This window comes from Pipra filicauda, unplaced genomic scaffold (assembly GCF_003945595.2).
Source record: "Pipra filicauda isolate LSUMZ 115617 unplaced genomic scaffold, ASM394559v2 scaffold5_size6683894_pilon, whole genome shotgun sequence".
NCBI lineage: Eukaryota > Metazoa > Chordata > Aves > Passeriformes > Pipridae > Pipra > Pipra filicauda.
In genome coordinates, this window is record NW_024104754.1 from 3169612 (window position 1) to 3184505 (window position 14894).

A 14894-nucleotide genomic window follows, 5' to 3' on the forward strand; every position below is an offset into this window, starting at 1 on the left:
CCTCCTCATTAATGAGTCTTTGAATCAAGTGTAGGCATCAACATTTCTTTAAATAAGCATGAAATATACCTCACATGCTGTCTAGAAGAATTTGTACGTTCCCATATTTCAAAATGTGCTAACATTAAAAAGCAGGTTTCTGGAGGAAAGCATATTGACTTTTACCTGCACTCCATCTTTCAAAAGATGCTCTCCCTTTTGTATTCTTATGAAGATATACCACACAGTGTACAACATGTTCTTCCGTATCAGCCTCTTTCTCCTTGTATCCAAAATGCATATGTAATGGTGGAACCAGATTAACCCTTACTCAGCAAGGTGTGGGACAGTGTTTGTGATATATATTTACCAGAATTACCATTAGAGACAGGTAGATGTGACTTCTGGGGAGAGGGGATTGTCTGTGGCTGAGTTAAACAACGCTCTTGCTGCTTCTTTTTGGACAACTTCCTATATGGGAGAGTGTCTTTACTCACAGGCATACTTTCACAATTCAGCCTTCCTAAAGCAGCTTCTGCAGCATCAGTACAAACCATCACTTGATTGCTGCTCATTGAGAACCCACAGTGAAATTGTGAGGAAGACAGCCTATTCTTCTTCTAATACTGTGTCCTCTAAGATTATTAAAGCAACAGGGACCAAATACAGTCCATATAATGCACTTTGGCATCTGATCCTGCAATACTGCTGAGTGGCCGCTGTGAACACACCGTCAATACCTTCTTAATACATTATACAGCACCCCATATCCTGCAGGATTGTGCAAGGCATACAAGCTAAACAAGGTGATGAACAAAATTTAAGATTAATAAACCACTCAACACATTAGTAGAACACCCAGTCAACAAAAATCAAACAGTAAATAAACTTTAAATGGTTGGAAGCATGAGAAATATTTACATAGCAGAGCCTAAAATAAAAACAGCCTGCCTAACCTATGTATGTTACTAGCGTGATGTAACAGATGGAAATTTTCCCTTAAGCAAAAATTTGAAAAATACTGCTTAAAAAGGAAATTACCTTCAAACATTTAAAAGAACTTGGCAGAAGTTAATCTACAGAACAAAATACATACGTCAACTAAGTAAACCTCTTCAAAATCCATATGTACTGTTAGCAAGCTTTCAGCCTTAAAAACCTTCCCATTGACATCAGAAGCTTTAACACAGACATTACAAGAACGCTACTGTGTTGAAAGGAGTCAGAATTGTTACATGAAGCAACGCAGTGCAGTCATTTTGGTATGAACCTGCTTTTGGAAATGCGACATCTTGGTAAATTCAGCTGAGCAGGCCACTTAGATATTAAACAAAATATGAACTACTAACCCAAACACTCAGTCTATAAAACTGCACTAAGGCAAAATTCCAAACTTATTAAATTTTCTATTAAATATAAAGTAAGTAATCATGGGTCATAACTGCCCACTGTGCTGATCAGCCTGTCAAGTGAAGAATTATTATGGAAATACAGGATTGATTAATGTTTTCACATACAGTACAATTTAATTATTTCTCTGACATTCAATTTTCTTTACAAGTCATTCTGTTCTTTACAGTTAACAGTTTTGCTTTGGTTAGATCATAGGAAAACCTTCCTTGAATTCACTATTACTGAGTTAACTCTTGGAAGCCTTTTGGTTATGGTACTTAGGTATTTTTTTGTTATAAAAATTGGTACATATAAGTGATAAGTTCATGTGATACAAAATATTACTTTCACTAAAAAACTGAACTATGGCCAATTTTTTTTCATTCTCCTTCACTTGTTTCTTAGATTACTTAAGCTACAGTGCTACGTATAATTTTGTAATTATTGGACTTAACTGAGGATTGTGACTGCATTAAAGGAACAGTCTAAAAACTGTGAACAGATATGAGAATATATATTTGCAAGAAATTTAACTAATGCTGGTGCAATGTCATGATTCTTGGAACACAGGAAACCATTTCATGTTGTGTGCTTAGGTAGGAATTTTTTTACATTTTAGGGCCTGGGATGCTGAGTATTTTTAAAGACATGAAGATGACTCATACACTGTAATTTTGATTACGTGATAAAAAGTAATCTCAACATTCCCTACTTTCTTGTTAGTAAAACTATGATGTTTTCTTTACCAAACAGCATGTAAGAGGAGCTCCCATAGGAAAGAGAAGATATGTGAATTTGACTCAGTGGACAGCTCGGATGAAGAAAAAGAAGTGAGAGTTTAACATATGAAAATACATTTCACTACATTTTCTAAATGAATGCTTCATTTAGGAAATGACATAATTTTTCCTTTCAGGAATTTTCAAAATGAAGCTTTTAGACTTTTTATTTTGAAAACAATACTTTGTGCCAATTCTTCTGTGCTGCTGGAAAACATTAGGAAAGTATGCTTTAACATTTAAGAGCAGTTTAAATAAAAGGGTCATGGATTGTTCTGCAGGAGAAAAAGTGTGCCCACGTGACAACCTTCCAAGATTGACAACCTCAGATGAGGTGGAAAAATGAGTAGCAGCATACACTAGCCTACCCTCTTACAGCATACTTCCATCTCTATAGGATTTATGCACACTGGGAGGGCAGTGTGGTGAAATTTGCACTGCCACTGCCTGTGTTGTACCTGTTCTGTGGACAAAAGAGGCCTTCAGTTTCCAGTGATGTCAATCTGGCACCTTTCACGAGCACTACATTCACTTTAAAGGAAAAAAAGTGAAGTTTAAAAGAACCACAGGAAATAAACTCAAAACTTGTTTAAATAACTCAGGTTGTGAAACAAATTATTAAGAGCAAGATGTGTTCAAGTAAGACTATTACATTGCTAATAAGCCTTTACTCCAACACATCTTGTCATCTTTGTTTAGTATCATAGTCTGAAAGTTATTTAAAATGGAACACAGGATAAAAGGGTATGATCCTAAAGTTCACACGTTGTGAAATAGGAGTATGCTCTTATACTCTAATTTTACTGCTATATGCAATTAGTGCTGAATTTTCAAGTCTGATCTGAGCCATAGTTACAAAATCATTTCTATTTCAGATTTCATGCAAAGTTTTAAGTTCCATTGAGAATCACTGTCTAAGAATGGAAAAACTTAACTCATTTTGACTTGAAATAAAAAGTATACCTGTAACTGGCCATTTAGTGAGCTCAGGTCCTCGGCTTTTTTCTCCAATGACTGCACCCAGACTTTCCGTTTCTGTCGGCATCTGGAAGCAGCAGCCCGGTTTCTCTCCAGAAACTTTCTCCTTTTCTCATCAGGGTCTTCATTGGCAGCTCTTCTTCGCCGACCACCTGTATTTGGTGTTTGTGGCGTAGGCTGAGCTGGTGATGCCTGAAAACAGTAGAAAGTATTAATTAAGTTATCAGTATAATACCTCTCATGACTTAACCTACGGCATTGGTATAAACAGTCATCACATCTTGAGAAAAGCATTCAGCACATTTCTAAATACATTTCTTCTCTGGAAAGTTATGTCCATTTAACTCTACAGCTATGGTTGTAAAACTTCTACTGTATTTACACTCCTGATCATGTTACATTAACATATTACGCCCAAAACAGCTTTCAAATTACATTTAGTAGGAAATACATTTTCTATTTTTGACTCTTCCCACAAACCTCGTCACAACTCAATTGCTTAAGCCCACCACACAGAAGCTGTTTGACAAATGCTGCCAGTGCTGAGACTCACTGATCCCTGAATCTCCAGATAGCAATTTCCTACTTGTTGATGTGTTCCCCACCACTGAATACCAATTTCCCTTAATCCACCCACATATTATGACAGGATCAAAAAATTTCAATACTTTAAATTATACATTATGCTCATTTCACAGCTGTATACAGAACCTAAACAAAGATTTAACAAAACATGTTAAGAATATAATGGATAAGATAGACAGAACATAACTGTCTACATGACATATTCACAGGTGCACCTGCGCATTCAGTCTAGCACAGTAAGAAAGTTTTTCTTTTTAAATTAAAACCCCCAAATATGTATCAGTTGGCGTATCAATTTGGCATAAATTCTAGACAGCTAATAATAAAAAAATCTAGGAACTCAAATCTGCCTTTTAAGAATGAAACACTTGCAATTTTTTATTATTATTAATTGTGAAATAACCATAAAATAATCAAACAGCAAGATTTCCACCTTGAAAATTCTGCTATGTGATATTACAAAAATATTCTTTTAAAAACTGAAGGAAGTATGGGGAACAGCAGCCATAAAAAGGAAATCATTTTATGATGGGTCATCCTTTTCCTTCTTTTGTTCCAAATACATTTCTTTTGATACATTATCTGACTTTACTGGCCAGTCTAAGAATGTGAGGCTTTCACTGCAGATACAGGTCCTTCTGGTTCTGGATCCAGTGTGTGACTTTTATAAAATCAGTATTATGCTACAAATTCTGAAAATAACTCTTAGAGATTTTTTAAAGCATTCTGAAAACACATTTCAACTGGTTTTTTTAGACATAGAACAGCTGCAATCCTCCAGGATTCACCCAGGGAAGTCTGTCTTTCCTCCAGCAGCAATCCCACTTCCAGTCTGGCTCAGAGGTCTTGCCTTTTACTCCCCTGTTCTCATCTAACATCCCAAAAGCACAGCACATTTTATACCTAAAATAAGAGCCCGCCTTTCAGAACCTGAGATGACACAGTACACTTAATCATAGAGCTGAAACTCTTCATGTGCCAGCCCAGAAAGGATCTTTCAAATAAATTAACAAACCTGATACCTGATGGAATTTAAAAATTTCTAAGAGCATTTAAACATACAACATGTGCAACAGAAATACAAAATAAAACCACTTTTTTCCCCCCGTATATATATTGACCAGCTGTACAAATTTCAGCTACCACAGAATCTCCTGTTAATGAACTCCAGAAAGCAGGACTTAGTCCTAAATTTAAGAAGTTAGATAATATTTATTTTGAAATTATTCTCTTGGATAACAGATTTTAGAAGCATTTAAGAACATGTAAGAACTATAAACACTTTACTGCTACTGACTCCAAGAGGAGTACATTAACATCTATTTCACAAATCAAGAGTAAAGAAAAAATATATTTATTTGCAAAATAAAGAGAGGGTGTAAGAAGTACACGTCCAGCCTGTTGTCATACCGGTGTTTCAGTTGTTGAAGTTGCAGGCTGTTGTAGTGACTGTGGTCGTGGTTCCTCTGACTGAGTCCTAACCAACCCACTCGGATGTCCCTTGGCAGTATCTCCATTTGTTACCTGAGGGTGCTGCTGGGTCAAGGCTGCTTTCAATCTCTGAAAGCAGAAAAAAAAGAAGAGGGGGGAAAAAAAGAAATATTCTATCATGCTAACTTAAGCAAATAATTATTTATACTAGTAGTTACTTCCATTTCGGAAACAGGAGTTCCACCTCTTAAACAGTTGTTTCTTTTTATAGGTTTTCAACAGTGATCTAGGCATATACCTACTAATAGGTAACAATTTTTGGCAAGCATGACAATAGCAATAAGGCTTACATAGGATCCCAGAAAGAAAGGGATTGTAAGCTGTATGGAGAAGTAAAGAGAAAGCCTCCTTCTTGATGAACTGTGCCCAAAAGTAGATTTCTGGAAGGCCATGAACAAACATTTGCTGAGACTGGTAGTGCACAAAGGTGTGCTACCACAGCAGTTACATGTGTAACTACCACACACGAAGGAAAATAAGTAAAAAACAGAATGTAAACATCTTTCCCTTTTAAAAATTCTGGTATTCTCTACCCATTTAAAATAGCTCGTTATGCCTCCACTTTTTCATGGTCTTTACAAATACTCACCTCTGAAATCCTTCCTATGGTAATTAGATGAAAGCCAAGATGTTTGCTGAAACATCTTAAAAATGCACAAAATACTTGTGCAGGTTATATGTAAAAACTATTTATGTAGAAATATGCAAGGTAACTCTTATGGCATGCTATTTTACAGTAAAAAACTGCTAAAAGGTTTGATGTTCTTCCTTTATTGTACACAGCCACTATGAAAAACAGAAAGTTTCCCAGAATGAAGAAGGCAGTTTCAGAAAAGTACACAAACCAAATTTACTGCAATTTCCCCAGAGCTCAGCTTTAACAACAAAAATTTAGGATAGCTGCAAGCATTAGGGCAGGGCTACAAAAATTTTCAAGATAACGTGTTCATACTTCTTAGTATATGTACAGCACTCTGAAAGCCCGTATGTATTTAACACTCAAGAATTAATCTGTACTTTCCTAATTCTTCTTGGAAAACAAGCTAACAAAAAAGTTTAAGTTCCTGTCTCCAGCAAGGCCTAAGTGTTTTCTAATTGTCTGATAAAACTGTTAAAACCAAACCCTATGATCTTCCTGCAACAACTGCAAAATTGATTCCTCTCCCTCCTTCAACTAATCCTGGTTTCTAAATGGTAAATTTTTCTAAGCAACCACCAGAACTACCAGGGAAACATATCACTTCCAAGTCAGTTTGTAAAAAATATTTTTAGAAGAAAGTAGCAAGTTTTTGACATTAATATGACAATATTCTTTCTAAAAGTTATTAAAATACGATTTTTCCCAATATATTTTCATTTATGACCTGAATTACTCTAGAAATATTTCTTGTATTATAACTTACTGTTAGGATGTGACAAACTTTCATCAGTCATCATCAAGAGAGTAGTGACAGTAGGAATCAGTTGTAACAAATCAGTTACAACGTGTCTACTTTAACTTCTGAGGTTTTAAAGGGTATGCTCTCTTTTATTTCAAGCCTTCCTATTAGGAAATTTTTCAATGTTACTGTTTCAAAAATTACTTGCATTGGGTTTGCACAGCAAGATTTTGGAGGGAGTGGGGAAACCTGATGACAACCAAGGTTTTTTGGTATTATTTGGTTATAGGCAAACTAAAACTGGTATTTTCAGATAGCTTAATAGCTTCTAAAGTCTTGATTAGGAAGATTTTATTGTTCATGTATATCCTTGAAAACAAATCCTCACCACATCTGTCAAAATTTGGTAGGACCAGATCATTCCATCAAGAGCTCACAGAAACAAGATAATATACTCCAGAAACAATTTGTGAAAAACTCAGATCCATATTTCATATCTGCCACAAAAGCTCATCAGAGTAATAACCCTCCTTCTCCTGGGTGTTATCCTACCATCTGCTGCTCTATTACTTATCTTTATTTTGCAACTAATTAACAGCATAATCTTCTAAATTCAGCAAGTTAATTATCATTATTGTGGTCTTTGCAGCATCATCAGTCCTTATGAAGTCTTGTCTCTCCACCCCCAGAGAACATATGAAAATGAAGTAGGTTGTGAGAGGGTCTGTTTCTTTAGAGTAGGCTCATTAGGTGTTTGCTGATTAGCTCGGCATGCAGAGAGACAGGTCAGAAGAATTCTGCTGAACACAAGGTCCCATGCCGGGCTCCAGCAAGTTAATGTTGGTTTCTGAACATTTGCCAAGCTGCCCTCTGTCACTTCTCAGTAGAAACCTCCTGCAGAAAGTCTACTGGTTGCCCACTGAGCACAAGGTATTTCTCAGATTGTGACAAAAGGTTTTATATGCAAAGAAGGAGACTGAGGAAAACATTCAGTGTTAAAGCAACTTTTAAGTTCTTCAGAAACTTCTGCAATACACGCAGAAGGGTCTGGACATTAAGTCTGCACTCACAAGCTGTACACTCAAAAAAGGATGTTTTACAGCTGCAACTCAAGGCTCATGTTTCATACACCAAAAGCATACAATTACAGATCTTCTCACAAGATCAGAAGCAATTCTGCAACATTTAGAATCATGCATCCTTATCTTAGTGACAAAGTTTTTCTGTTTTGTTGGTTTTGTTTTTTTAAAGGCAGCTATTGCATCTACTTCTAAGCCTCTCTAAAATACCATAAAACTGACTTATATGTTTGATTTTACTTAAGTATGTGAAAGTTAGTTTCTTTAGCATAAAAAACATGGAGTCATGTCAGAAAAACTGACAATTTTTATTAAGCGTGCCACAGAAATCTGAAACTCATTTTCACTTCTATTGAATGTCATTCTCAGTACAAGATGGAAGGGTATTTTCAAAAGAATAGCAGTAAAAGACAGCTTGTGTCTGAATAAAATCTCTAGTCATTTTTCACTTCAGTTCTACAACTAGTAGGAGAAGGAGGATCCTAGAACATTCAAAACTATAGTTAACAGTGTCTTTCACAGGTGTGACTGGACCAGCTGTATTCACTACAGTAAATTCAGTACTGGGGCAATAAAATTAAAACACAATCTAATTTCATGTGATTCTTCCACAGCACAGAAACACATAGAGCACTGTACATGTTTCTGTGGTGAAGCAGACACTAAGATTGTGCTTAATGCACTCTTCTACTAAATGTCAGCTGTTTCAGTCAAGAGCCTCTTGCAATAATGTCACCAATCTAAGGATTTGGCTCAATGCATAGCCAATTTTTAAATTTCTGTCTGTCATCGTTTTATGATTTTTTTTTAATGACTTTTTTTTTTCCTCTCAGTCATTAGTCCTTGCAGTTGACATATATTTTTCTATCTGCTATTTCACTCAGTGAACCTGTTCCAAAATGCAACTGTCCCTCTCTGGAATTCACATGACCATTTAGTGTCAAGCAACTTAAACAGTAAAAGACTATTTCAGAAAAAAAAGAACCAAGTTCTGGAGGTAACATCTCAGTAACTCGCTTTACATGAATAACCAAAACTGCCATGCTGAAGGAGTTTGACACTTCAGATTGAAAACTTTATCAAACATAGAAATAAATACACAGTTTTGTTTATTAAGTTTGGACACTCTAATCTAAAAACACTTACAAAAGCTATAAGAGAGCCCATTTACCAAAAGGAGAAAGTCTCCAAAAGCTGCCCAGAGTGGGAAAAATTACTCAGCAAGTATCTTAGTTCCCTTATCCTTAAAGGGTTTTAAGACATACAACAGCTGAAGAAAAATTTTAATTGTGCTCTAGGAAGGCACCCCATGCCCATTACCAAAGATGTCTTCTACCAGTTATTTTAAGCTTTAGCTTTTAGAAATGAAAATATCAATTTGTTTTACCAAGTTTTGGTCATGAATTTATAAAAAAAATATACACTGCTCTTTGTACAATTTGGAACATGCAGCTCATAAAAAACCAACAGGTATTCATAAAAATAGAGAAAAATGTGTTGTTTTCATGTTAATAAAAATCAATAAATTGTCCAAATTCATATTTAAATAATTAAGTTTCATAGCATTAGGAAATAATGGCACTACAATCTCTAATTTGACTTTAATTGGTTCCCAACTTCACTTAAAAAAAAAAAAGTTACACAACACTAGGCTTTTGTAAGCAGGTAAGAGAGATATAAATGACTGCGATAAGGAATGAAATCAGAGCATGAAGTGCTTTTCTTACTACAAAACTGCATTAGCTCCTTGAAATGTCATGCAAGACATGAACTGCAGAAATACCTTCTGCAAAGAAAGGCCCAAAGCACAAAAGCCTTTCTGGCCACCTGGGCTCACTGATGGCTCATATTCAGCTGGCTGCTGACCAGCATCCCCAGGTTCTTTTCCAAAAATCAGCTTTCCAGACACTTTGCCCCCAGCCTGTAATGCTGCCTGGGGTTGTTATGATCCAAGTGTTCATACAACCGTCCTCGGCCCATGCATCCAACCTGTCCAGATCCCTCCACAAGGCAGAGCCTGCAGATCAACACTCTTGCCCAAAGTGGTGTCATGTGCAAACTGACTGAGGGAGGGCTCAACCCCTTCATTCCGATTGTTGATAAAGATATTGGACAAAACTGGCCCCACCACTGAGCCCTGGGGAACACCACTTGTAACTGGCCACCAACTGGATTTAACTCCATTCACCACCACTTTCTGGGCTCAGCCATCCAGCTATTTTTTTTACCCAGCAAAGAATATGCCTGTCTAAGCCATGGGCAGTCAGTTTCCCCAGGAGAATGCTGTGGCAAACAGGGTCAAAGGCTTTAGAAAAGTCCAGACAGACAACACTGACAGCCTTTTCCTTGTCCACTAAGTAGGTCACCTTATCACAGAAGCCAAGCAGGTCAGTGAAGCACAACCTGCCTTCCACAGATCCAAGCTGGCTGGGTCTGATCCCCTGGTTTTCCTGTATGTGCCATGGGATGGCACTCAAAATCATCTGCTCCATGACTTCCCCAACACAGAGATCAAGATGACAGGCCTTTAGTTCCCAGGATCCTCCTTCTGGCCCTTCTTGAAGATGAGCATCACATTTACATTACATTACTCCGGTCACCTGGGACCTCCCCAGTTAGCCAGGACTACTGGTAAAAGATTGAAAGAGGCTTGGTAAGCTTTTTCACTAGTTCCCTAGTTGCATAACCTCACAACACCCATGTAGTCCTCCTGAGTTGCCTGCCCCTTCTTCCACAGGTCATAAACTTTCCCTTTTTCCCTGAGTTCCAGCCAAAGCTTTCTGTTCAGCCAGGCCAGTCTTCTTCTCTGCTGGCTCATTGTTCATCACAAGGGGATGGCCTGCTCCTGTACTTTTGAAATTTTCTTCTTAAAGGATGTCCTGAACTCCTTTGCCCTTCAGAATTGCCTCCCAACATGAGGGAGAAATGTGGCTATGGTAGGCAAAGAGACAGAGGACATGTTCCCAGTGTTCTGCTAACTTAACCACACTAATAAATCCACAAAATGCAGTATACCATTAATGCACAAAACACACACTGTTCATTTATTAAATTTGTAACAGCTTGTATTTCAACACTATATGTGAACTATTAATGAAATAAAAAACAAACTGTAAAACTAAATATTAAGTCTTCTGTTGGCTTAACCAGGAACACAAGTGAAAAATAAACCTGGTTACCATACCTTTGCAGAATTGAGTATGTAGCAAGTAAAATTATTTTCAAGAGATACATGAAAAAGAAGGGGGTTGATATCACAAAGACTTAAATTTTAAAAATTAAATGGAACTTTGCATTTAATAAACCATCACATATCTGCCAACAATACATCACATGGCACAGAGACTTAATCTTCCTGTTTGGAAGCTCTTCTACATAAACATTAAGTTTCTCATTAAATTGCTTTTACTTTCAGAGTGATAAGAAATTAAGTTTTTTATTTTTTGCGAATAGGCACTATATAAAAGTAAATGAGCGTAAGAAATACACATAATTCTGATATTCTTGAATTCTACTCATGCTTGATATTAAGTGACAAGAAAGGAGAGAAGAAATACTGCAAATACCCTTTTTACAGTCTCACTTTAGAAAAAAAGATAAGCAATCACTGAAGTGCATATATTAGCTAAATTGTAATGAGAAGGCTAATGAGACTGTTAAAATTTAAGTCTAATGATTTTTGTTTTTCTTTGCATTTGAGTGATTGCTTCTTTCAACTTGACATCAAAGTCTTTGCCACATCCATGTGGCCACATCCTTTCTGCCCTTAAAAGCTTTTTAAGAGCAAATCGCTCAGTAATACACTTAAAAACCTAATTTCTTGCCCATCTGAAAAATTATTTGGAACCAATTCCTCCTGGATTTCACAAAGCAGAATTCAGAGTATAAGTTTCCTAACTCTAAGACATGCAGTTTCTGAGAAAACAGTTCTTGTTTTCACTTTCTTACATTCTTCTTTCCTGGATTTAAGGTAAACTCATTTCATCAGAGCTGGTTACATTTAGATATCTCCTTAAATATTAAAAGATTCCTTTTCCCATTCCCAGGGGGACAAGGATGCACAGAAATACACCTTCTTCCTTTCTGTCCCTCTCTATACTCTTTCAAAAGTCCTCAGGTTCAACAGAGGAGGAAACTGAAGGAAGACCTGACAGCATCAGGCCCAGTCAGTGCACCGGTAACCACCTCTTCTCAACAGCTTCAGTACCCGGTAAATGTGGTCTAGTGTGCCCACCCTACTGGAATCCCACTACTTCACACAGCAGAATAACCAGTATTCTCAGATTCACTGTTTTTCATATTGTGGATTGAGAAGCGAAAATGGGTAAGGAAAGACAGCCCACAGATTTAGGACAATAGAAATGAGGTATCAAAGAATGTTCAGGGCATCCTCACACTTACCAATATTAATGTAGAAAAATATATTTTATCTAGCAGGTGTTCCTGATTCTTTTTTTGCACAAAGTAAGAGTTGAAGGAAGACAAACACTATTTCAGAGGACAGATACTGTTTATGGAGGCATCTTGTAAATATGTAACTGGTTAATTATTGTTTAATAATAGGTTTTCTATTGCTTTAGAACAGTTGGAATAAACAAACAAACGAGATAGCAAAAAAAGAGAAGCAACTACCTAACGTTGCAGAAAATTTTTCAAGAAATTGATTAATTCAAACTACCATCATAAATGGATCACTACTATTAAGAAAAACAAACAAACAAAAACCAACAAAGACAAAACCCCCAAAATTTCTTTTGCTTGTTTTACTAATGATTTTTCCAAATAATCCTCAAACCCCCCAAAATACCCAACACAACAGAAACAATCTCCACACAGAACAATTTGTTAACTATGTCAGTAATACGTATCTAATTACAAAACTCTTGCCAGGTGGATTATATCCAGTTAAGATTCTGAAAACATTTTTAAAAAAACCTTTTTTTTTTTCTAGTTTTTTAAGCAATGTCATGTTCTTTGGGAGGAAACATACTCTGCTTTTCTGAAGGAAATGTTCACTGTTAAGATGCTACTAATCTTGTCTTTCTTCCAACTAATATTTCCCATCCTCCGATGCAAGGAGTAAGAAGGAGTTTAGTTAAAATCTAATGAATTTAAAAGAATGTTTAAAAATAAAATCAACAGAACTAACATAGGCTGAAATTGGAAAGAGTGGTAAAATAAATGCAGCTGTTATTATTCTGCTTTTATTAAACCTGTACTTGCAGAATTTAGACTAACAAAAGAAAACTAAAGCTGTTTTAAAAAGCAACAGAATTTAATTAATTTCTGAAGTTATTCTTCTTGAGGAATAATGGAGTTTTTCACTTACCAATTTAGCCTCAGACTGCACTGGCTGTGGGGAGGAAGGCCCTGGGATTCCTGGGATACTAGGCACCATGGTGACAGGTCTAACAAGCTGACCAGATAAAGTATAAAAATGAAGAAAACCTGAGTATGTTATCATAATAGAGAGCATATGACAACACTACCCTCTGAAGCCAAAACAGCTATCAAGGTGCTTATAACTAAGTTCTATGCTGCACTTATGCAAATCTGCTCCACTTTCAAATTAATATAGCATCATGCTTACTTACTGGAACGGCAGCAGGGACATGCACATTAGAATTTGTGATAGATGCAGGAATAGCAACAGGCATGGTTTGTCCATTAGGAAGATGTAACAGCAGAGGAAAAGGACCTGGAACTGGACTGAAAAAGGAATGAACTATATAAAAGAAAACTTATCCAGAGAAGAGAACAAGTTTACACATTATTTTAAACTGGTTTGTTTCTTTACAGGTGTAATGTAATATTCATTTGGAGATCAAAAATATGAACTTAGTGATGTGGAGAACATGGCATTATATCTCACATGTAGTGAAAGTTATATGTTTCATGTGTAGTAAAGCACCACATTACACCAAAGCATCTCAAATTCATACATTAACTGCAGAAACAGTAACAAAATAAACAAGATTTTCAAATTCTGCAAGAAAACATTTTACTAAGATTTATGTAACTTACACTATTGGTCTATTAGATGATGGAGCCTGGGTAATAACAGTACTAGAAGTTGGTGATGGTATTGCCTGTTGAATAATAACACTCGAGTCAGAACTCGTAAGCAGTACATTAGGAACTTGTAGTGATGCTGGACGAACTATTGTTGATGTAGGCTGTGCAGTCTGCTGCAGTGACACTTCCTGAGAAAAAATAAAGGTTAATCAGTTTGTAAATTACAATTAGAGACCACTAATTCCGACTGTTAAATGGACACAGTTTGAAGGAACAAATGAGAATTTCAGTAACATTATGCAAGTAGAATCAGTTATACAATTAAAAACATTCAAAAAAACCCTTCTAGATGAATCATTTAAACCATCAAAGTAAAATTTGTTCCAACGACAGTGATTTTAGCTTTATGACAAACCTGGAAATTTATGCTAAGGCTGCTATTACTTATAATTCAGTTCTGATCAGATTTTAATTTTTTTTCCAACAAACCCATGGTGCTATCAACACCATCATGTTTACCCACACTCCAAATAAGGAAAACATTTTATGGTGTCCTTATGTACATTTCAGTTTCAGTCCATTGTTCTGGCTTTAAACAAGAGAAACAAGAGTTTTATGGTTCAGTAACAACGAAAAAAAAAATCTGTTTTTTTTTAAGCTTTTATCCTTAACCCATGAAGCTCTCTTAACTAGAGTGATAAAAATACTTGGAGTGTTACATTCAGAACTCTGCAAAAATATACACGTATCCTGATGCAGAAAAAATTTCTTGGGCACAGGACTTAAGCATTTTTAGGTGCAAATAAAGAATAGACAGAAATTACCATAGTTCTTAGCTTAGCAATCAGGTAAAGTACATTATCAATTGAATGTTGTACTTGCATTTGCTATTTCTGAAAACCTAGAAGGCCTTATTGTAACCAAAGCCTTCCTTCTCAGAAAACCCTTGATATTGTCAGACTTCAAATTTACCTTCAGACTGGCTTTTTACAAGTTATTTATTCTTTTGACAATAGCTACTGCAATCAATGACACATAAAATCACATTCTTAAGACCAGCAGACTTTTGCTCTGCTGTTTCATAAAATTTCATAGAATCAGCTGGGTTGGAAGGGACCTCCGAGATCATCAGGTCCAACCCTTGATCCACTACCGCTGCGGTTGCTAGACCACGGCACTGAGTGCCACATCCAGTCTTGTCTTAAAAACCTCCAGGA

The 14894-nt window shown here is 36.2% G+C and overlaps 1 protein-coding gene across 3 annotated transcripts in view; it reads right to left on the bottom strand.

Moving 5' to 3' along the window:
* Positions 1-14894, bottom strand: part of ATF2 (activating transcription factor 2) — a 47675-nt gene that overhangs the window by 11954 nt on the left and 20827 nt on the right. For 2 of the 3 annotated variants that reach the window (XM_027733521.2, XM_027733522.2), the window contains exons 8-12: positions 13687-13865; positions 13257-13371; positions 12992-13078; positions 5124-5273; positions 3114-3320 (exon numbers count right to left, since the gene is read on the bottom strand). In XM_027733521.2, coding sequence (XP_027589322.1) covers positions 3114-3320; positions 5124-5273; positions 12992-13078; positions 13257-13371; positions 13687-13865 — 738 coding nt within the window. The remainder of the gene's footprint in view (positions 1-3113; positions 3321-5123; positions 5274-12991; positions 13079-13256; positions 13372-13686; positions 13866-14894) is intronic. The other variant, XM_039388022.1, reaches the window with a different exon arrangement.